This window comes from Rattus norvegicus, chromosome X (genome assembly GCF_036323735.1).
Source record: "Rattus norvegicus strain BN/NHsdMcwi chromosome X, GRCr8, whole genome shotgun sequence".
Lineage (NCBI taxonomy): Eukaryota > Metazoa > Chordata > Mammalia > Rodentia > Muridae > Rattus > Rattus norvegicus.
The window spans coordinates 120,539,382-120,564,016 of NC_086039.1; the positions used below are offsets into that span (position 1 = coordinate 120,539,382).

A 24,635-nucleotide genomic window follows, 5' to 3' on the forward strand; every position below is an offset into this window, starting at 1 on the left:
CATAGTGTGGTTTGGTGCACTAACTGATTATGATCTGTTATTATTTGTGCTGTATGACCTGTTAAAATAGCATTGCTCTTTAGATATAGTTATGAAGGATATATTTCTTCACCTCTATATTTCTTTGTGTGTGTATGTGTATATACAAACTGTATTTTTGTTCACTCATTGCAGTAGCTTAGCAGTAGTTATGAAGAATGGCCACAGCATTTTTTAGCACTACATGTGATACATGGGTGTCTGCCACCACCACCCTCCGCTTTTCACCAGCATAGTGGGTTTTTTTTGTTTGTTTGTTTGTTTTTAGTCTTTATTAACTTGAGTATTTCTTATTTACATTTCGATTATTATTCCCCTTCCCAGTTTCTGGACCAACATCCCCCTAATCCCTTCCTCTCTCCTTCTATATGGGCTTCCCCTCCCCATCCTTCCCCCATTACCACCCTTCCCCCAACAATTTCTGAAGTCACACCTTGGCCATCCTCTAGTTTTCTTTCTGTCTAAAAGGTCAGAAACCTATGAAACCAAAATCTTCCATTCTGCTGCAGTATGGCCCATATAGTTAATATCTCTATTTCCCAGTCTGCTTCTAGAGGCCACATGCTGCTCTTGAGATGGGCTACCCTTGGTAAATCTAACTGTCTTATCAGGGTATAGGCTCTCAGAGCTAAGTGTGTTGGCATGCCTAGAATTGGACCTAGGGCTTTGTCTAGGACATAGGCCAGGGACTAGAGTGGGAAAGAATGGTCACATCATTGTTTAAGTCTTTAGTATTTTGAATGTTCTAAAATTCATTCTACTCTCTAGGGTCATTATTAATATTACATGAAAAAAAGACGAACTAGTACATCAAACATGTTGTGATTGGGAGGGGTTGCTTGGTTGGTTGTGTTGTTCTTTTTTCAAGGCAGGGTTTCTCTGTGTAGCTCTTGTCATCCTGGAACTTGCTCTATAAACCAGGCTGACCTTAAATTCAGGGATTCGGGATTAAAAGCATGAGCCACCACAACCAAGCTCATAAAGCATGTTTTATTGGTTGATTTAAATGTTGATATTTCCAACTGATCTCCAATTCTGAAAATCAGTTAATCATTTCACTAGCCAGACTAAAGAAATGGTTTAAAACTCTTTTGCTCCCTTCACTGTGTGCCATGAATTTTCTGCATGATCCCAGTAGCTCCATGATGGTTCATACACCCAATCTTTCTATAAGACTTAGACTCAATCCTCAAGCTGGCTGGGTTATAGCCACCATGTTCCGTGTCCCTTCTGCCACCCAACAAGGGCACACTTGGAGGCCATCAGCTTTTGTCAGCTATAGCAGCATGGAGACTACTTCTGTACAAAGCAAACTCTTTTTTTTTTAAGTTTTTTTTTATCTTTATTAACTTGAGTATTTCTTATATACATTTCGAGTGTTATTCCCTTTCCCGGTTTCCGGGCAAATATCCCCCTAATCCCTCCCCCTCCTCTTCTTTATGGGTGTTCCCCTCCCCATCCTCCCCCCATTGCCGCCCTCCCCCCAACAATCACGTTCACTGTGGGTTCAGTCTTAGCAGGACCCAGGGCTTCCCCTTCCACTGGTGCTCTTACTAGGCTATTCATTGCTACCTATGAGGTTGGAGCCCAGGGTCAGTCTATGTATAGTCTTTGGGTAGTGGCTTAGTCCCTGGAAGCTCTTACAAAGCAAACTCTTAAAATGTTGTTTCAGTGACAATCTTCAGTCTGGGTTGTCAATATTCCATATCCCTCCTTCCCTCATTTCCCAGAATGAAATGGACTACAGAAGGATCTTTACTGCCTTTATTTACTTTGCATTGATAAAATACAAAGAAAGCTAAAAAGAAAAAAAGAAAACTTATCAGAATATATTGTTAGACATTACAAAACTTAACCTTATGATGAAAAACTGAGTTTTCTTAGTAGTGGGAGAAATATTAATGGGGAGTTCTCAAAGTGAGAATGAGGGATAGGCAAAAAGTTGGGAAGGGAAGTGTTAGAGCTGATATACTGGAATTACCTAGGTTAAGGGCATTGATTTAAACTATTCACTATGGTAATAAAAGTGGAATGAAATCTAATCAATCAAAATGTACCAAAAGGGCAAGTCTAGAGGATCAAAATAAAGAGGTGCTTTATAGATTAAGTGAAAAACGTCCAGCATGTTGTTGTACAGTGTCTCATTATACCATTATAAGAAAAAAACCAGCACAGCTATTTAAGCTGGCTATAGAACCTCATTGCCTCTCTAAACTTGGTTTCGAATGTAGAAGCATCCAACATAGATGTTCAAGGCTGCATTTCTGTTTAAACGAACACCAAGGGACAGAAGTAGATGCCCTGTGGATCTAGGAAAATGATCCTAGGTTTACTCTTAAAGCATCTAAAGGTGGCTTTCTCATAATGTTTGCTAGAATTGAGAGTAGAATAAATGTGGAGAATTTATAAACATAAAGGTTAACTAAGGTAGGGAAACCCCACCCACCATAGGTGACACTATTCCCTACACTTGGATCCTGGACTATGTATATGAATGGCAGAAGTGAGTTGAGGACTAGAAATCATTACTTCCCATCTCTTGCCTGGAAAAGCAATGTGACTAACTTCCTCAAGTTCCTGTTTCCAGGAATTCCCTTGTAGTGATGGACTATGTATTCGAATTCTGCCAAAATAAGCCCTTTCTTCATTAGGTTGATTTTATCAGAGAATTTATTACAGCAACAGGAAAATTAACTAAGACTCTGAGTTACACAGAGTTCTCTGCCCTCATCTTGGAGCCAGAGAGGAAAGTCACTCTCCAGAGGCAGTAGACACGCAGTCTAACTAGTGAACTTGCCACCTGCCTGGTGGAAAGTACATCCATGCCCTGGGCTAACTCACCTGAATCTTTCCAATCAAATTATTTGGTTGAAAGGAATGGCAATCTTTAAGTTGCTGAAGCAAAATAAGGTTGTTTTCTTTCTTTAAAGGCACAATGTCGAAAGTTAAGGATTTTACAGTTCTGTAGCAGAGCTTTTCTGGAGAACATGCTGGGTTTGGGGATGTTGGTAGTATGTTAGTGAGGGTTAGACCTTAATAGCATTTATTTCATTCAAATAAATTAAAATGGTTAATCCCTATTTCTAAAGTTATTTTCCCTAATAAAAACTAGCCCTGGCAAAAATTATTATATGGAATTATCATAGCTACTGGCAACTATTACTGAAATGCTGAAGCCCCATCCAGGAGCTATTTATTGCATGAGATCTGCCATTTGGCTCCAGGCTTGGGCTTTCTTCTTGGCCATTAAGAACCACTCCGGTTCCTGAGGTTGTATAAATCTGGGTGGAAGACTTGAAGATCGTCTGGTTTCTCTTTCCCTGGTGTATGGTTGAAGCATCGTCTGATCATCAAATGCAACTGGAATTACAGCAAACAATGCGAAGTCAGAAAACCCAGAGACACTGGAATATGTTTAAAGCTGAAATGAAATGGACCATTCTTTCAGGTTTTCTCTAATCACCTAGTACTTAGTACTTTCCAACCACTGTTCTCTTAGAAGTCGCTGTTCTAAAAGTCAGTGCTTGGGCAAATGCCGCAATAAGTATGTTCAGACATCAACGTAGATACAGCCATGGGGTCATAACCATAGGAAGGGATGTGACATAATTCTTGCAGTATAACAGCCAATTTTTTTTTTGTTATTTGAGACAGGGTTTCTATATTTAGCCCTGGCTGTCCTGGAACTCACTCTGTAGACCAGGCTGGTCTTGAACTCAAAGATCCTCCTGCCTTTGCCTCTCAAGTGCTGGGATTAAAGGTATATGACACCACTGCCCATCTGTAACAGCCAATCTTTTGACTTTTATTATTTGGATACCTTATACTTTTGAACTCACTTCCAAAAGGAAACATATTATACGTGTTCATTTTTTTAATTTAAGATCTGTTTTTAGCAGTCACTGACATTGTAAAATTAAATGACTGAAGACTCAATAGATCTATCTAATAAAAGCCTATGAAACAGTAATCTGCCAACTACTGTAGCCAAACAGACTGCTCTGTTTCCGAACTCCACTGCCTCCCTCATCCTGCTCTATGGAGGATGAAACTAAACGGTTTCAGCTAAACCAGTGGTTTTCAGTTCTAATTACATATTGGAACCACCCAGGAATTTTTTTAAAAAATACTAATGTATCTGGATGTGATGGCACATACTTGTAATCCTAGCATTTAGGAGGCTGTGGCTGAAGGCCTAGGAGTTTAATGCTCTAGATTGGGCAAAAATCAAATGACAACAACCAAAGAACAAAGAAACACACAAAAAAATAGCAGTGCTCACGCAATTTCTTGAACCAATGGAATAAGTAAGATAGCTTCAGGGCCATCTATCATTTAGAAGCTTCCTGGTGGTTCTACTGTTCGGGAGAGTCAAGAATCACATTTCAGGAATAAGCTCGTAAGACCTGGAGCAAGGTGATGGCTGCTATTTCCACAGTAAATAATGGGTTCATGAGTCCCCGGTCTTTTTTTTTTTTTTCTTTTCATGAAAAGGATTGAAGGCAATAGCAAAGCTAAATGTAAAGCCATCCTCACTCCTTTAGCTCCTGGTGAGGAAATCCCTCTGGCATGATGAGGTCACAGTGTATCATTTCCTGTCACATTTATTTGCAGCTGTCAACAAGCCTTTTCAATAGTTAAAAATAAATCATTAGTACTGGGCCTTTGCAGTAGATTTTTGTCAACAGTTTCATTGAGGATAGAACAAGTGAAGACATATTGCTTTGCTATCAGCTAGAAAGTGACTTAGTCCTTTCTTCTCCCTCGAGAAAAGACTGTTTTGTGCCTTGCCTTGAAAGTTGCTTCAGTGAGGTGAAAAACTAGAAAGGGCTATGGAAATTATACACTGGACTTACCTATAACAATTGGATTTTCTTAAACTAAGTTAATGTCTGTTGCACTTCATGGAAGAGACATGAAAGAATCATGAAGCTGATTTAGAAATATTTTGCGTGAAGTGGAAATTGCGAAACATTTCACCATTCCTCCATGGCTATTGTTGACAGGTCAGAATGAGTGTTCTCACCTGATTTTATAAACTGCCTTGACTGTGGCATCTCATGTCTGGAGATAGTGGAAAGAAAAGTCATCTTTGCTGTGACATCAGTTACGGATTCAGATTCCTGTAGTGTCAAAATAAAAAAAAATTTTTTTTGGTTCTTTTTTTCGGAGCTGGGGACCGAACCCAGGGCCTTGCGCTTCCTAGGCAAGCACTCTGCCACTGAGTCAAATCCCCAACCCCAATAAAAAAATTTTTAAGTCCTCACAATAAAGACAGCAAATTTCTTAGATGATTGCACGGTCCAAGCCCTGTCCAGAATACTATGAGTTCAACAGTAATCAAAAGAAAAGAGTTAGAGATATTGGCTATAGGTATTGAGCAGAACTATACATGTAGGTAGAAATATATAAGTATAGGAATTAACTATATAGATACATAATAAAAGATAGTGCAAAGCTCCTTGATCTTGGAATACATCCATGCATGCATGCATACAATTTAATGGCTGCTGTTGCTCATCCGTGGGATATGTTCTTCTCGCTGGGTGCCCTTGTCCAGCCTCAGTGCCTAGCCCTTCAGAGATTTGATGTGCCAGGGTGCGGGGATACGAGGGAGTCTTCCACCTGCTCAGAAGGGGGAGGTGGGAAAGGATTGGGGTAGAGGGTGACCAGGACGGGGGCAGTGAGTGGGATGCAAAGTGAATTAAATAAATCAGAAAGAAAGGTGGATTAAAAAGATGGTCATGAGGTGCTGTATGGGTGGTGGAAACTGAGCCCATGTTCTCTGCAAGAACACTAAGTGCTCATAACCACTGAGCCACCTCCCCTGTCCCATAACTTATATTATCAACAAAACTCAAACTAACTCAAGTTTGCCACCCTTCTTTCAGACTTAGAAGAAGAGATAGTGTAAACAGATTGAGATAAGATTACCTTCTTTTTTGTGTATAGACTTACCACCCTGACTGTGCTTATCTCCGCTGATCTCACAGGCTTACTTGGCCAGACCTGGTTATTGCTTGAATGGGAGAACAACCTTCTCTCTGGCTTTGTACCACCTCATAGCTGTGAGCTTACCGAATATTACACGTACAAAGCTCATCAGTTGGTTGAAGTGAGCACTTTAAGACTTCTGCCTTCCAAAATGTGTTGTTATATGACTGGAAGTGCTTTTTCCTGCTAGGAAATGGTGTAGGTGTATGTTTAAGCTGATCTCTACACAACTGTTCTAAGACAACAGGTTTACACACACGAGGGTATTTTCCCCTGAAAAGAGGTAACCAGAGTGGGCTTTACCCTTACGATCCTCCTTCCACTTAAACACTAATGACTAGAAAGGGAAAGCTCTTTTAAGAAAAAGGTTAACCGCACCACATGATTCCTCGGTAAATTTAGGCAGCATTTAGAAGCATAGAATTTCAGATATAGCTTTTGATATGTAAATGTAATGTGCTTTCTTGAAGTCTGCTTTCTGCAGATTTTCTAAGAAAAAAGCAAGGCATTGTGCATCATTTCCTCATCCCCGATCTTCACGTCCAGCCCATCCTGAACATTTAAAGTCTACAGGTAGGTATGAAATCAAACCAATCAGTACACAGAAATGCAAACATCAACACTTAATTCATGTTAAGGGACTGATATGAAAAAGTACATGTAATGAAACTCTGGATGAAAAATACATACATTTTTCTTGTGGGTTTTCTTCCCAGTTTTAATAATGCATGGTCAATTATAGTCTAGAAAATGTTCGATGAGAATTTTCATAAGTAGTTGATAAACTTTACCTTGAATGCCATATCTGGCAGCATAGAAGTCTCATCCCTCCCCATCCCAACCTGACTATGAATCTTCCCTTTGTCTAACATGCACACACTGTGTGCTGAGATCTCTTGCCTATTACTTAGCTGTCTTAAATGTCTGAGGCCCTGTGATGGTATCATCATAGTGCCTGTTTCCAGACAACCCTTATTTAACACAATCATACCCCCAAAGTACAAGAGTACAAGGAAGTGGCAGCTACAAGGAAGAGAAGCTACAAGATGCCTCCATTACACTAATAAGCAAGAATCATAAACTTACTAAGAAAATATAAAAACATCATATGCTGAGATTGCTAAAAATCTATGGTAAGAACAAATCTAATTTTGAAATTGGGACAAACACTTGCTTTGAGCTCAATTTTTAAAAGGTAACAGCCACAATGGATAAGTAATGAGTTAAAATGAAAAGGGCATTCAGTCGCAGGGTTCTTTACTGTGTGAAGCCCAAGCATCCACTGAGAACCTTATTATGTATTCTCTGTGGGTAAAGGGGCCTACTGTGGTTATAGTTTGATTCTCATTTATGAAAATCATATGCATGTACTTGAAGCATATAGTTGCTCAGTCTTTACCCTACTGGTTATCTCTGTGGTTGTTGCAGTATTGTTTGTACCAATAGGACTGTTGTCTTATTTACTCGGCAACCAATTTCATGGAACACTGCTTAAGAACATTTATAGCAGGGTTTGATTTATAGACTCTCCTCATTTATAGGTCCTGTAAGAGTGTCAAGGCAGATATATCTGTGTGAATACAAAACAAACACTCTTGAATTGTCCTTCATTAATGCTCCAAGTAAGAGACAGTGACTCCGTGTCTGTATGCCTGTCATAATTCCCAGTGCAAGCTTAATCAGTGGTTCCACTAACCTTTGACAGAAGCTCCATCTCCGGATCATATTTCGTCTCATATCTAGGTTCCTTGGTCTCAGCCCTAATTTCAGACCTGGCCCTGGATTTTTTAGGAAAGTGGGATCCAAAGCCTCTTTGCCGCTGTTTCACCATGGCGATCCAAGTTGGCTCCATAGAGATATCTGCCTTCCAACTAGAGGTCTTGTCTGAGAAAGAAATGAGTATTAGAACCGAAGCCAGGCAGAAAGGGTGATCAGTCTGGTTGATGTTACCCACAATAGTGTTCCAAACGGGATCCTTTTGTTGGTTGCCAAGCAAAAATAAGTAGATGCCAATTGGAGAAGGGCCATTCTCTTCTGTACCCTTCCTACAAACCGGGAAGGCAGAGATCGAGTAGTTAAATAGCTATGCATTAAAATTGTCAATGTGCCACTTACTGGACCCCTTATTTCCTTTAGCCATACTCTTCCCATCACCACATCAGGGAAAACAATGCTTGACAGTTAGACTGAGAGAGAACATTCTCAAGACATCAGAGACTCAGACCATTGACATAACCCCTCCAACTCTAAGGAAAACCTTACAGAGCCTGTTACTTATTAAATATCATGGTGAAATAGGTGTGATCAGAGGCAGAGACAAGACTGTGAGAGGATGATTCTGAGGGCACAATGTTTTAAATGAAGAGTAGCGCCTACAAGGTCTCCTTGATCTGAATGAAATTAAGATGTTTTGGGGTAAGAGTGCAAACATATTCCTCTTAATGAATTCAGTTTGGAGGGTTCTGTTTGGCAGATTAAAGTGACATGGTGTTCAACAAGGTTAAAAAAAATACACGGGATTCTGTCCAAAGTATGGCATGCATGACGTAGATGGAGAAGGAAGAGGCGGTGTCATGAGTCTATTAATGAAAAGGGAATCAATCTCCTGAGTGGTGTCTCCCTGGGAAAAAAAGACTCCAATGGAGTTACTTCTGAATGTATTCATCCAGAATTGGACACTATCCCACCTCTAAATTCACAAGTAATCCTCCCAAAGCAACAGTACAGTTGGAAGCCTAGAGGCTAGAGAATTCACAGCCCAGCCATCTCTCTATCCTTACAAGTCAACCCTCTACCTAGAGACACAAAACTCTCACCTGGAGGCCTGTAAACTGCTGGCTTCTTCCAAATGCTTTCATATTTGGGCCTGTTCCCTTGCTTCTCCTCCAAGTTAAATGTTGTGCTGGACTTCTCTGGGCCTCTTTCTGAGTCCTGGAGAGCTCCTTTGTCTGCCTGTTCTTTGCTTACTACCGGTGAAACTGGAGCAAATGACTCGCATGGATCTGGATTCTCCATTCCAATCTTCTGAGAGATTTTTCGCAGCCGCACTCCAAAAACATTTTCGACATCACCCTTGGTGGTGGGTATGAGTGAAGGATTTCCACTTACATCACAATACTGAGGAAGCTCCTCCTTAAAATAAGCGCCCATGGAAACAAATGCTTTCTGGGCAGGAGCAGAAGCTAACTTGGCAGGTTTGGTACCAGAAGTTGAGGTGCTTTTAGTCAAGTCCCTGTAGCCTTGTCCATAGTTCACATTTTTTGTTGAAGCTGGGCCTTTCAGCATGGCCCAGCAGGCAATATTCTTCTCAGGAATGGCTCCTTCTGCTGCCGCATTGGGAGAGCTTCCATAACCCTGCTGCTGATAGTCAGTAATCAAGTAAGACTGAGGAGGCTGACCAGGAGGCTGATGGCCCTCAGGAATTCTCCACTCCACAGGAACATTTGCTGAGTCTGCTGATAAAATCGGTGGCTGCAACTCAGCTACATCAAAGGCTTGAGAAGGCTGTGTGGAAGGCAGCTGCCCTTCCGACCTTTTCCACTCATCAGGAAAACTGGCAGAAACTGAGACATTCTGCTTGTACTCGGGCTTCCCGGGGGACTGAGAGACATCCCTGACAGAAGTGTTCCACTTTCCAGGGACACCCTCAGAAAGTGCCAAAACTTCTTGAGGCTCTTCAGGCCTTCTGGATGACTGAAAAGGTGGCTTCGTGGGCAGATTCTTTGATTTGGTGTCTTTCTTGGGTTCATCATCATCCCAGTTATATAAGAAAACATGCTCATCGAGTTTAGGCTTCAACAAGGATCTGGAAGGACGGCTTCGCCCCCGAGCAGTAACAGGCTTTGCATAAGTGTCCATTTCACTGGTAGCACTGTCTGAAAATACTTGCTGTGCCATGAACTTCACAAAGGACTGGGAAGATGACCTGATATTCTGTGATTTCTTGGAGCTGTCTTGAGCAGTAGCACTGTCTAGACGGCAGGACGTTTCCTGAACTTTAGATCTTATTGACAATGGGGTGGGACATGTGGGGGGCACTGGCCTCCAAGGCATGCCTCCCTCCACAGAGGTACTCTCAAAGCCTGAGGGTGTTTTCTCAACTTTATGTTTGATAATGCTTTCAGATGGATGTCCCGAAAGCCAGGCCTCCGTCAAAACATTCTCCTCTTTGGCAACATTTTCTAAACTTGAGGCTTGCTGCTCAAATTCAGGGCCCAACCATGGTTGAGGAGCATATTTGGAAGGGATTGTCTCCATAGAAATGCTCTGTTCTCTGGAAGCTCTCAGAGAACCTGAGGAAACTTCTTCCTTGATTTCTGAGATCACTGAGGGCTGAGAATGCTGTCTTCTGGGCCTCCTCAATGTAGTAACTCCCTCCTCTGGGACATAGTGCTCTGGATCTGCTCTTGGCTGGACAGGGAATCTGGAAGGCAGTAGCTCCCGAGAGCTGCTCTGTGACACAGAAACATTCACTAACTCGGTAGAGGTTGGTTGCTTGAAAACGGATCCCATCAAGGGCTGGGAAGGTATTCTGGGAGCTGGTGGATCAATAGGGATGCTCCATGAAGCAGCAGCATGGTCTGGGGGTACTGAGACTTGTTCCAACGGAGTGCTCTGCCATGACTGCAAAGAGTACCTGGAAGGCTTTGGCTCTACAGTGAGAATCTGTTGTACAGATGTGTTCATGGGTCCTCTGGCAGCTGGCTGTTTGACTACTGATCCGATCAAGGGCTGAGAAGGCATGCTCGGAGCTGGTGAATAAATAGGAATGGCCCATGCAGCAGGAACACTGCCTGGGGGTACAGATATTTGCTCAAAGGTAGGGGTCAGCCATGGCTGTGGAGGGCATCTGGTAGAAACTAGCTGCACAGACATGCTCCCTTGGGCCTCAGGGCTATTGGAACTTACAGGGAGTTGCTTAAACTTAGGATTTGCTTGTGTTTGGAAGACATGTTTAGCAGATGTTGGCTCCATGTGGCTGCTCCATTGGATGGAAGGGCTCACTGGATCTTGGGTCATCGGTGGCTGGAATTTGGGCTTCACGGAAGGCTGAGGAGGCAGTAGCTCCACTAAAATGGCACCTTCTACGGAGGTGCTTTCTGAGACTGGTTGGCTTTGATGACTTGGTAAGGGCTGAGCAGAATATTTGGGGTGCAGTTGGCCCATGGACATCATTTTAGCAGCAACAGTCTCAGATTCTAAAGGCACTTCTTGACAAGGCTGTGACATAGGCTGGGAAAGGGTCAGAGTCATATGCTCCACAGAAGTGCTCCCTTCAAATCCTGTGTTCTCTGGAGATGAAGAAAATGATTGCTTTCCTTGAGGCTGCATCCATGGCTGGAACTGTGTCGGAAGCTTTGGATCCATAGAAACACTTCTTTCAAAAGCAGATACCTGTTGCTGAATGTAGGGTTTCAATATTGGCTGAGAATGAGGAGGAGGGGGAGGAGGGGGAGGAGGGGGAGGGGGAGGAGGGGGAGGAGGAGGGGGAGGAGGAGGGGGAGGAGGAGGAGGGGGAGGAGGAGGGGGAGGAGGAGGAGGGGGAGGAGGAGGAGGAGGAGGAGGGGGAGGAGGAGGGGGAGGAGGAGGAGGAGGGGGAGGAGGGGGAGGAGGAGGGGGAGGAGGAGGAGGAGGGGGAGGGGGAGGTGAGGACTCCAAGGAAGTGCTCCCCTCAAATGCAGCACTTTCTGCACCCAATGATATGTCTTTCTTGATGCTTGGTCTCACTGAAGACTGGGGAGGATATCCTGAAGGCTGTGCATCAATACTCTCCTCAAAAATAATAAGTTCTGGCCCTGCAGAAACTTCTTGCTCAAGTCTTGGCCTGGTTTGGGGCTGAGAATGGTGCCTAAGATGCACCTCCTCCATAGAAGCCCCCTCTTCCATGGTTACAATGTCCGAACTGGAGGAGACATTTTGCTCAACATAGTACCCCTTCAAAGCCTTTCTAGGGGACACTGGCTGCATAAAAATGTCCCAGTCAGAAGCAGTGCCTTCTGGCTCTGAAAACACTTGATGTTCAGACTGAGGGCTCAACCATGACTTGGCAGTATGGCTGGGAAGCAGTGGCTCTACAGGTTTGCTTGGTCCTACAGAAATGTTCACCATGATGGGAGGTTGTTGTGGAGTAGTTGAACTTACAACCGGTGGAGAAGTGTGTATGGGACGCACTGACTTGGCAGGAGCACTCCACTGTTTTAGAGAACTCTTTGAAACTGGGGACACCTCTTGCTGCTCTTCCTCTGAACTGCTCAGATCCTCGGAACTGTGGTACTTCTCAACATAACTACTTGACTCTGTGGAGAGTTCCTTTTCCTCCAACTCCTCCTGCAAGGACGGGGAACGGCACCTGGGAGCTGACTGCTCTTCAGAGATGGAACCTCTGGTGAAACTTCGTGACTCTGAGCATTCTTCAAACTCCTCCAAGGACTGGGAAGAGTGGGCAGATGTCATTTCCTCACAAGCTCTCTCATCTTCTGAAGAGCTCTCTAGCTCTGAGGGGGCTTCTGGAGCTTTGGGGTTTCCTAATGGTTGTGAAGAATACCCGAGAGGCTGCTGCTGCTCCATCTTGCTCAGTTCTACATCTACATTTTCTGATTTGAGGAAGACATCATCATCATCTTCTTCTTCATTGGCTTCTTCATCTTCATCATCTTCATCTTCTTTATCATCGTCGTCGTCGTAGTCATTATCATCGTCATAGTCATCATCATCGTCAGCAGCAGTACCAGTAGCAGCATATTTAGGCTTCAATGTAGGCTGGAAAGACTCTGCAGGACTCGGTTGCATTTCAGAACTACTCTCATACTCTGAGGTACTCTTTGAATCTGAGGAGATTTCTCCTGTGTTTGGCCACCTTCTGAGAGGAAGAGGTGTTGTCTGTATAGAAGAATCATCTTCTGCAGTAGCACTTGAAACACTTGCAGAAAAGGACCGGAGACCACTTCTGAGATGCTTCTCTTTGTGGTAAGTTATGCTCTCCAAGGATAACTCCATTTGGGATTGAAACCTTTGCAAATCAGGACTAGATGCTTCTTCCTCTTCTTCACAGACTTGAGAAGGATGCATATGCACTTGGGCCTCTTCTTGGCTTGGAGATCTTCTTATCCACGGCAACACAGCAGATTTATCCTTTTTCTTCTTGCCTTCAGAAGAGACAATTTCATAGCATGATGGTGGACCACTAATCGCAGACTCTGCCACATCTGTAGATGTAGATTGCAAAGCTCTTTCAGCTTCAACATCTATCTCAGACTTTTCCATTTCCACATCCCCCTTATCTGATGGCATCTCCTGAAGACTAGTAATTTCTGCTTCTGTAGTTGTGGGCTGCCCCGTGCCTTTCTTCTCTTGGAGCAACTGCAAGAAAGAGTGCTCCCCACCAGCTACCTCTTGCTTAGCTGAAGACTCAGCTTTAGCGTTCAGGCTGCTGTACCCTTGAGTGGATTTTAGAAGGCCTCTCTCTATGATCCCCCACTCATTTTTGGCCCTTCTTCTACGTCTTCTTGGATGGAGTCCTAAAATAGAGTAGCTTAAGGCAGCGTCATTACTTAGAGTCTCATCTATTGTTGTCTCCTGAGTCTCGGTTTTGTAGCTCTGTTCCTGGCTTGAGAGTCCTGCACCAAATGTAAAAAGGAATGGAGAAATGTGTGTGCTTTAGACTTCCTAAAAGAATGGTATGTTTGCCACCATACCATTCCATAGATTCCCTGGTATGGAGAAGCAACTATGTAAAGGACATTCCCATGTTCATTGTTAGCTTTAAGCTATGGGGACATGTTTAAATCAAAAAGAAGTTTCAATTCTATGAGCAGATAGCACTAAACTGGCTCATTAGCACTTTATCAGTAATCTGGCCAACTATTAGGAATGAGATTCAGAAAGAGGCAAATTATGATCTTGTAACAATGATTACATTTGAGAAACTTGACTGGCGCAGGAGCAAGGGGAAATCTTTAAAATGCCCTTTATATTATTATTTTGTGTATGTGGCTATTTTGTCTGCATGTATGTCTACTCTCCATAGATGTGCCTGATACCTGGTGCCTGTGGAAGCCAGAAGATGGCATCAGTTCCCCTGAAACTGGAGTTACAGATGATTGTGAGTCTCTAAATGGGGAAATTAAGCCTGGGTCCTCCAGAAAAGCACCAAGGACTCTTAACCTCTGGTGCATCCCTCTAGTCCAGAAAGGAACTTTTCACTTTCTGGTTAGTAGTCTGATTTTCTATATAATACTTATCTGAACTTCTTGAAATTCTATATTATATGGATTCATGCTTCCTCCGCTCAGAAAAAAAAAAGTCAAAGGCATCATTTGAGAGGTTAGGATTATGATTCTTTTTCTTCCATTTTCTATCTTCTTGCCTTAAAACAGTCCTGCATGACATGTAAATCAGTTCTTTGAATACACACAAAGCAGTGCTCCCAGCACCTCAGCAATTGCATCCATGCGGATGCCCCTTTCAAGACTTTTTCTAAAAGTTTGCTCTTCGTGGCAAAGCCCTAGATACTTCCTTCTTCACAGATGTCTGTAGCGCCACCTAGTGGCTGCACAGGCAATATACAGCAGAGAAGAGCTGGCTATGCTTTCTCAATTAGGCCCTTCCTGAGGATGATCAACCAAAGAAAGTACCCAACCAGTATTGGTTCCGTTGTGTCTCCATGTATGAAAGAGACAACTGTGAAAAATAACATTATTCTCTTAACCTGTGTTCCCTCCTTCCTCTCTCACATCCTTCTTTGAAAGACTGTTTTTAGTGGTTTTCTTTTTTTTTTTCTTTTCTGGGGAAAAAAATACATACTTAAGGAAGTGCTATCTTTGAAACCACATGCAAAATCATTTGTGGAAAAACCCTGACAACCATTCAACTTAATTGATAGAACCAAAGTTTAATTTCGTCAAACATTGCATGAAATTAGCTTGCCATCCAGCTGAAGCTAAATTCCATCTGTGCACACATAAAAACACACGGAGACTTCCTCACTCTGTAAGAATTTGTTTGGGATCCCTTAGATAATGGCTCCCAAGGAAATCTGCCTGCAGCTGTGCAAAGCTCTGGTAACCACGGGTATGTGAAGTCATTGTGAATGCAAGACCTTCTCTATACTGGAAGAAAAAGATAACTCCTATAAAAAATAGTCGGGGGACAGGTAGTTCAGTTGTTCGTATTTCGTTGTTGTTGGAGAACACTGAACAGGCCATCATTACTTGCGCTCTGCAGAACTCAGCAAGCATATTAATTTGAAAGAATGAAATGCATCTACAAACAAAGTGCTTCTCTGGTTGGAAATTCATTTAGATAGGATATAAAACTCTGTGCAAACCTTTCCAAAAAGCCTGTACACATGTTCTTTTGCCAGTTTACGTGAAGATTCTAAGGCTGGACTTGTGTGAACCTCTTTTTAACTGAAAGTTTTGTTTTTATGAATTTTAAATTATGAGTCTGGGTATGTACCCCAGAAAAGGTCCTCAGACCTTTTCACTAGACAGCAAGCAGAATGACAGGAGGGTTGCATAAAGTCTCTCACAGTGGAACACTTGCCTCCCTGGGCTATGGTGAGGTGTCCAGGGGTGTAATGCATGCATAAGCCTTTAGTACCTTTTTAATTATATGTATGTGTTTGTGCAGGGAGTTGTCCACAGAAGCCACAGGTGTCAGATCTTCCTGGGGCTGCAGTTACAGGCAGCTGTGAGATGCCTTACTTGAGTGCTAAGAACCGAACTGAAGTCCTCTGAAAGCTAGTAGCCTCTTAGCTACTGAACCCTCTCTCCAGCTCCCTTGTGTGTATCCAACACTAAAAGCTCCAAGGGAATTTAGGGTAGCAGCCCTGGGGGCATGTTTGTTTACAACACTCCCCTGTGCAATGAAGCACTACATCCACTGAGTGGCAGTGAACATTTGCTAACCTGTATTGTCCAGTCTCTGCTCCTTTTGCTCAACTTGTTTTATCTTGGTTGTAGTCTTCTCTTTGGATGGCACGGAATAGAGTTGTTCTTCCTGCTTTCCTTTCACCTGAAACAAAGTTGGTGGTGGTTTTTTTTTTTAAGTGAAACAGACAGACAGAGGAAGAGAGAGAGACAGAGACAGAGACATGTGTAGGCTTTGGCCTCTGGATTACCCTGTTAATGGGGCTACCCTCTCAACTCAGATTTCACCCATGTGTTAAAAAAAACAGGGGTGTCTTTTTTTCATTTTTAGTTTTGAGATTGTAATATCATTACAATGTTTTTCCCTTCCCTCACCTCCTCCAAAACCTGTCATATATTCCTTGTTGCTTCCTTTCAAATTGGTGACAATTTTTTCATAGTTATTACATGCATGTGTGTGTGTGTGTGTGTCTGTACTTCTAAATAGCATCTGCCCAATCTATACGTCATTACTTGTATGTGTGTTCTCACGGCTGACTGTTTGGTATTAAAAAACCAGCTGTGGAAGACTCTTTCCCCCCAACCCCAGCATTCCTTAGTTGCCTATAATTCTTTGTGTGTAGGGTTGAGGCCTCATGGGCGTTCTTCAATCCACTTTGGCATGTCTATTGATGTGTTTCTTGTTCAGCTCATGTTTAGGCTGTCACATTGGTGAGACTTCATGGGTGTAGCTTCTGAACGGTACAGGTAACTTTGGATGAGGCCCTGAATTATTTGTACTTTCATCCTTTTCAAGTCTCTTCCATCTATTTTAGTTAAGAATATGCAAATAATTAATGAATGCTTGACTGGCTAATTTCTTTTTAGCTGACAGATCCTTTTAAATACCAGTATCTTTGATTTCTTAACTGTAATTGGAAACATCATACAAAATCATTAGTTTTCCGTCTTCTTTTAAAAGGATTTAGTGCATTCATTTATCTATGTGCATTTTTGGGTGAGCATACTTATATGCAAATGTGTGTGCATGTGCCACAGAGGGTTTGCAGAAACCGGAGGGCAACTTGTAGGAGTCAGATCTCTCTTGTACCCATCTTATTACATGGGTGTTGGAGATCAAATTTGGGTCCACATACTTCGTGACAAGCAGTTTACTTAAATCCCTGTTATCATATATTTTTTTAATTATATGTGTATGGATTCTCTATCTCTCTCTCTCTCTCTCTCTCTCTCTCTCTCTCTCTCTCTCTGTGTGTGTGTGTGTGTGTGTGTGTGTGTGTGTGTGTGTGTGCGCGCGCGCGTGTGTGACTGCAGGTACTTAAGCAGTCCAGAAGAGGACAGAGGACATTTGATCACTGGAGCCTCAGTTAGACGTGGTTGTGAACCGTCTGACATAGGTGCTAAGAACCAAACCCAGGTCCTCAGTAAGAGCAGTGTGAGCTATTGATCACTGAACCATCTCTCCAGACCCCATTGCTAAGACTCAAACTCATTAGCTTTTCCTAAATGTAGCTCTGCTTGCTAGTAACTCATGTGGTGGAACTCTGTGGCAATGTGTGGAGGTTTTTGGAAGAGTTACCAGCTGAATTAGGGATTATTGGAATCACTGGATGTCTAATCTCTGAATAAGTGGGGCATTGCCACAGTTTAGAACTCCTAGGTCTCATATTATCAATAAGTCAATGAATCTTTATCCAGACTAGGTTTGAATGCGTTCTTCAGAGAGGACTCTGGGGATATCCAGGCAATAAACCCATAGGCAGGTTGAGTAGGGTTAACTCTGTTTCTGCTTTTCTCATCCCATTTATAAACATTTCAAATAGGACATTTCATGCAACCAATACTGCTCACCCCCTGCACACATCCAGGCCAGGACAGCACCATATACGTTACTATCCCTACTTGTGTGTATTGCTCATCAAATGTAGTCAACCTATGTCCCTCAGGAAGTACATGGCCACATGTGGCCGAAGATATCTATGAATATGGCCCAATCCAAAACCACAAACTTTAAGCATTATGAGATATTTTGGGCACCTTTTTATAATTCAGCTCATGGTTCTGAAGAATGAACTTTGTATATAACAATGCCATGGCACAATGTCAAAAGATTGGACACATCTGTACCCATATAGTTTCCTAGCAGCAGTGGGCATAGGCTAGACCTTTTCTCACATAGTTTAATGTAGGATCTCTAGAAAGACTTACAGACGAGAAACTTGTTTTCTTCTTCTGCTTCCTGGGGTTTAAAGCTATCTTGTATTTAGCAGCAGAAGAATCCAAGCAGCCCTGTGAGGTGGCTGGGGTGCTGAAACCCGAGGGCTGCTGACTGCTGCTTTCAGAAGACTGTGATAGCTCAGGATCCGAGGACAATTCAGAGAAGCTCTGGATAGTGGAAGAAAAGTGAGTCAAATCCATACAGATGCTGCCCTTCTCTCAATGCAGGAAATGCTTCTTCCTTGCTAAGGAATGTATAAGGAAGCCTTTTGTGGATAACTGCCCACTTTCTTTCCCCTTTCAGTTTAAATACCACACTTTGGTTCCTTTGTAAATGAAAATGAGAAATAGGAAAAAATTGGGGGTGATCCCTCTCTCAGAAAGCAACAGGGTTGTTCTGCTGTCCTCACAATTAGAACACAAGCACATAGTGGTATTTACGAGGTGGAATGCTTATGTGTTCTCTTTTTCCATGTCCTTTCTCAGTGACAGGAAGACATCTGGCTAGAAATAGAGATGCATTCCTGGATTAGTAAAACTCAGTGGGGCTCTGGGACTGCTGTGCTGGAGAGTTGGGGAGGGAGAAAATCCACTTGGAGGAAGGCTGTGTTTTCATAGAGAGCACACTAACGTTATTTATATTTACTGTTCATAGGTGCACGGCTCATGGGAAGACTCCAGGAACTGACTTCTCCAACCTCCAATGAAACATAAACAGAAGCTGTAACCTTGTTCTCTTTATAGTGGGCTCCAACTCTCCAATCTATTTGGAGCTGGGACACCCGGTTCCATTCCTTGGTAGGAACTTTCAAATAGGCCCAAGGTTGTGGACACAACATTTTCTATAGCCACACCAGAGCTCGCTCACTCCTAAGTACCTGCCCAGAAGTCGCATTGAATAGCATGTGGTGTGTCATCTCACTCCTGGATATCAGAAGCACTTGGTGTCATGTTCCTTTGCGCTTCCCCTTATAAGTAGTGTTGTACAGTGCCAGGGACCCCTTGGCCAAAGGTAGAGTTCACATGCCCCCACATTTCCTAAGAACACTGTATGCTGACGCAGAGATAACCTCAGCTGCTTCTCTTGACTCTAAACATGGCCCTTGATTTCAGTGTCTGGGGGCTGAGTAGTGCCAGTGATAAACCTAGATCACCTTTCTGGTTTCACCGCTAATCAAGGAGAAGAGGATACATAGCATCTGTTTTGTGGGGTCAACCACACAGCACTAACAGTGGCTCTAAGATTTTCCTAACCTTTTTTCTTTTCTTTGTTTTGTTCTTTTTGAGACAGAGTTTCTCTGCATAGCACTAGATGTCCTGGTCCTCTATAGACCAGGCTAGCCACAAACTCAGAGATCTGACTGCCTCTGTCTCCCAAGTGCTGGGACTGAAGGTGTGTACACCACCACAGCCTGGCTTTTCTTAGCTTTTTTTTTTTTTTTTTTTTGGAGCTGGGGACCGAACCCAGGGCCTTGCGCTTGCTAGGCAAGCACTCTACCACTGAGCTAAATCCCCAACCCCTTTTCTTAGCTTCTTTATGCAACCGTCATCCATTAACTTTTATAAACGCCCTTCCCAATATAATTTAGTCAGCTTGTGTTTGTTCCTTGGGTCATTTTAGTCCTTCTGTCTAAGACTTCACTATTTGCAATTAAAAGAAGATCAACATGTAGAAATCCTAAAAGGATACCATGCAAGTTGCCTTGTATGAAAGCCAATGTAGGATGCCTAAATGGTAAATCACACAAGTTTTCATTCAGTTGACTTCCCAAACCTTGCAGTATGAAAACTACATAATAGCATTGTTGGCTCCAGTGACACTCATTCTACAGTATAACAGAAAGATCAGGCAAGGCAAAACCCTACTGATTTCCAGACTGGGTATGAGCAAGAAGGAGTTCATTCCTTCCTAATCACAGTCCAAACCAAGGAGGTATCAAACTTAACCATCTTCTTTTGTTAGTTCAAGTCTCATTGATCTGATTACTGACCTACATCTATCCTCCTAACTGAACTAAAAAGATAAAGAAAAATCACCTGATTGTGGGGCCTTGCACTGAGACATATGATTCAAACTAGAAACCAGAGGTCCTTTTGTAGGCTCACAGGATGTATTGTGTGGAAATGGAGTATATTTGGATTTACACATTTCCTCAAATCCACCAGTGGGTTAAAAACTATTCTTTATACTCTGGACCTCTGGACAGTATGTCTTAGCATAGGGTTCAGGAACTCATGTACCACGATATTAAAATCATCCAGAAGGGGATGTTGAAAGGTACATTTGAGGGACATATCAAGACTGGACAATAACTGGGGGTATAGTTCAGTGGTAGAGCATGCACTTAGCATGTGAAAGGCCATGAGTTCAATTCCCAGCACCCAAAACAAAATAAAAGAGGCCTGGAGGATAAGAATATCAGGAGAAGGGCCTTAGAATGATTTGACAAACTCTTCTAGAGGGTATTTTAGGGCCAGGGTAAAGAACAAGAACTGACAACTGGTCTAGTACATTTTCAAATCAAAGCATATGGATTTCATAAATAATCCCATCAGTTTTCTTAGAACAGGATCCAGGAATCTATGGGTTTCTTCTGGTTCCTCCTTAGACCCCATCTCTTCTCTCAGCTATATTGTTTAGTATCTCCCTAGAATAGTTACCACAGAAGTCAATATATGAGAGCATGAGTTATCCGAGAAGAGCAAATTAAACCCCCTTTTAGCAGGAGTCTGAAAGAAAGGCGAGGAAACGGAATGAAACTCATTTCTTTAATTCTCTTTTCCCAGCTCCTCTATTTGTTCTCAGACCAACTCACACTGTCTGTACTCATGTGCAGAGTGTTAAGGTAGATAGGTGTGGTTTTCTTTCTGTGTGTAAGAGAGGGTTGAATATAGACATCCTTTCTGAAGGAAGCTGGTTAGGGCTTCAGGCAAAGCAAAGTAAGGGGTCCCTCAGTACTGGCTGGTAGGGGACTGAACTGGATACTCTTCTGCTGTTAAATAGATTAATGGAGGCTCTTTCAAATATTAAAATACATTTCAGTTCTATTTTCCTCTCCTGTCAAATATCTAGGCCCAGCTGGCAGCAGTTCAGTCAATAATGCACCCTTAGGGCATCCTTTAAATGACTGCACCTTTTGCCCTGTGTGTTGTTAGGCTTCTCTGTCTCTCTTTGTGTTGATAAGAAGATATTGGTAAAGGGATGTGAAGAACCAGCCTGCCTCCATCTTAGGCTTAAAAAACATCTTATAATATACGGCTTCTGGGTCCCCGTAGAGGAGGGCCCAGGAGCAGCAGATCCACTGCGTCTGAGACACCGCCAGAACCTGAAGGGACCGACCAGATAAACAGTTCTCTGCACCCAAATCCCGTGGGAGGGAGAGCTAAACCTTCAGAGAGGCAGACAAGCCTGGGAAACCTGAAGAGACTGCACTCTGCACACACATCTCGGACGCCAGAGGAAAACACCAAACGCCATCTGGAACCCTGGTGCACGGAAGCTCCCGGAAAGGGCGGCGCAGATCTTCCTGGTTGCTGCCGCCGCAGAGAGCTCGTAGGTAGCACCCCACAAGCAAACTTGAGCCTCGGAACCACAGGTAAGAACAACTTTTCTGCTGCAAGTGACCTGCCTGGTGAACTCAAGACACAGGCCCACAGGAACAGCTGAAGACCTGTAGAGAGGAAAAACTACACGCCCGAAAGCAGAACATTCTGTCCCCATAACTGGCTGAAAGAAAACAGGAAAACAGGTCTACAGCACTCCTGACACACAGGCTTAGAGGACAGTCTAGCCACTGTCAGAAATAGCAGAACAAAGTAACACTAGAGATAATCTGATGGCGAGAGGCAAGTGCAGGAACCCAAGCAACAGAAAACAAGACTACATGGCACATCGGAGCCCAATTCTCCCACCAAAGTAAACACGGAATATCCAAACACACCAGAAAAGCAAGATCTAGTTTCAAAATCATAATTGATCATGATGCTGGAGGACTTCAAGAAAGACGTGAAGAACTCCCTTAGAGAAGAAGTAGAAGCCTACAGAGAGGAATTGGAAAAATTCCTGAAAGACTTCCAGGAAAACATAAATAAACAAGTAGAAGCCCATAGACAGGAGTCACAAAAATCCCTGAAAGAATTCCAGGAAAACACAATCAAACAGTTGAAGGAATTAAAAATGGAAATAGAAGCAATCAAGAAAGAACACATGGAAACAACCCTGGATATAGAAAACCAAAAGAAGAGACAAGGAGCTGTACATACAAGCTTCACCAACAGAATATAAGAGATGGAAGAGAGAATCTCAGGAGCAGAAGATTCCATAGAAATCATTGACTCAACTGTCAAAGATAATGTAAAGCGGAAAAAGCTACTGATCCAAAACATACAGGAAATCCAGGACACAATGAGAAGATCAAACCTAAGGATAATAGGTATAGAAGAGAGTGAAGACTCCCAGCTCAAAGGACCAGTAAATATCTTCAAGAAAATCATAGAAGAAAATTTCCCTTACCTAAAAGAAGAGATACCCATAGGCATACAAAAAGCCTACAGAACTCCAAATAGATTGGACCAGAAAAGAAACACCTCCCGTCACATAATAGTCAAAACACCAAACGCACAAAATAAAGAAAGAATATTAAAAGCAGTAAGGGAAAAAGGTCAAGTAACATATAAAGACAGACCTATCAGAATCACACCAGACTTTTCGCCAGAAACTATGAAAGCCAGAAGATCCTGGACAGATGTCATACAGACCCTAAGAGAACACAAATGCCAGCCCAGGTTACTGTATCCTGCAAAACTCTCAAATAACATAGATGGAGAAACCAAGATATTCCATGACAAAACCAAATTTACACAATATCTTTCTACAAATCCAGCACAACAAAGGATAATAAATGGTAAAGCCCAACATAAGGAGGCAAGCTATACCCTAGAAGAAACAAGGAACTAATCGTCTTGGCAACAAAACAAAGAGAAGAAAAGCACACAAACATAACCTCACATCCAAATATGAATATAACAGGAAGCAATAATCACTATTCCTTAATATCTCTCAACATTAATGGCCTCAACTCCCCAATAAAAAGACATAGATTAACAAACTGGATACGAAACGAGGACCCTGCATTCTGCTGCCTACAGGAAACACACCTCAGAGACAAAGACAGACACTACCTCAGAGTAAAAGGCTGGAAAACATCTTTCCAAGCAAATGGTCAGATGAAGCAAGCTGGAGTAGCCATTCGAATATCAAATAAAATCAATTTTCAACTAAAAGTCATCAAAAAAGATAAGGAAGGACACTTCATATTCATCAAAGGAAAAATCCACCAAGATGAACTCTCAATCCTAAATATCTATGCCCCAAATACAAGGGTACCTACATACGTAATAGAAACCTTACTAAAGTTCAAAACACACATTACACCTCATACAATAATAGTAGGAGATTTCAACACCCCAGTCTCATCAATGGACAGATCATGGAAACAGAAATTAAACAGACATAAACAGACTAAGAGAAGTCATGAGCCAAATGGACTTAACAGATATTTATAGAACATTCTATCCTAAAGCAAAAGGATATACCTTCTTCTCAGCTCCTCATGGTACTTTCTCCAAAATTGACCATATAATTGGTCAAAAAACGGGCCTCCACAGGTACAGAAAGATAGAAATAATCCCATGCGTGCTATCAGACCACCACAGCCTAAAACTGGTCTTCAATAATAATAAGGGAAGAATGCCCACATATACGTGGAAATTGAACAATGCTCTACTCAATGATAACCTGGTCAAGGAAGAAATAAAGAAAGAAATTAAAGACTTTTTAGAATTTAATGAAAATGAAGGTACAACATACCCAAACTTATGGGACACAATGAAAGCTGTGCTAAGAGGAAAACTCATAGCGCTGAGTGCCTGCAGAAAGAAACAGGAAAGAGCATATGTCAGCAGCTTGACAGCACACCTAAAATCTCTAGAACAAAAAGAAGCAAATACACCCAGGAGGAGTGGAAGGCAGGAAATAATCAAACTCAGAGCTGAAATCCACCAAGTAGAAACAAAAAGGACCATAGAAAGAATCAACAGAACCAAAAGTTGGTTCTTTGAGAAAATCAACAAGATAGATAAACCCTTAGGCAGACTAACGAGAGGACACAGAGAGTGTATCCAAATTAACAAAATCAGAAATGAAAAGGGAGACATAACTACAGATTCAGAAGAAATTCAAAAAATCATCAGATCTTACTATAAGAGCCTATATTCAACAAAACTTGAAAATCTGCAGGAAATGGACAATTTCCTAGACAGATACCAGGTACCAAAGTTAAATCAGGAACAGATAAACCAGTTAAACAACCCCATAACTGCTAAGGAAATAGAAGCAGTCATTAAAGGTCTCCCAACCAAAAAGAGCCCAGGTCCAGACGGGTTTAGTGCAGAATTCTATCAGACCTTCATAGAAGACCTCATACCAATATTATCCAAACTATTCCACAAATTTGA

At 42.4% G+C, this 24,635-nt stretch overlaps 1 protein-coding gene across 1 annotated transcript in view; it reads right to left on the reverse strand.

Moving 5' to 3' along the window:
• Positions 1 to 1,789: 1,789 nt before the first annotated feature.
• Kiaa1210 (KIAA1210 homolog) overlaps positions 1,790 to 24,635 on the reverse strand; it is a 50,544-nt gene continuing 27,698 nt past the window's right edge. Inside the window, exons 7-13 of the mRNA XM_063280563.1 lie at positions 18,111 to 18,287; positions 15,942 to 16,047; positions 11,605 to 13,649; positions 8,850 to 11,487; positions 7,730 to 7,917; positions 5,066 to 5,162; positions 1,790 to 3,399 (exon numbers count right to left, since the gene is read on the reverse strand). Coding sequence (XP_063136633.1) covers positions 3,233 to 3,399; positions 5,066 to 5,162; positions 7,730 to 7,917; positions 8,850 to 11,487; positions 11,605 to 13,649; positions 15,942 to 16,047; positions 18,111 to 18,287 — 5,418 coding nt within the window. The 3' untranslated portion in view covers positions 1,790 to 3,232. The remainder of the gene's footprint in view (positions 3,400 to 5,065; positions 5,163 to 7,729; positions 7,918 to 8,849; positions 11,488 to 11,604; positions 13,650 to 15,941; positions 16,048 to 18,110; positions 18,288 to 24,635) is intronic.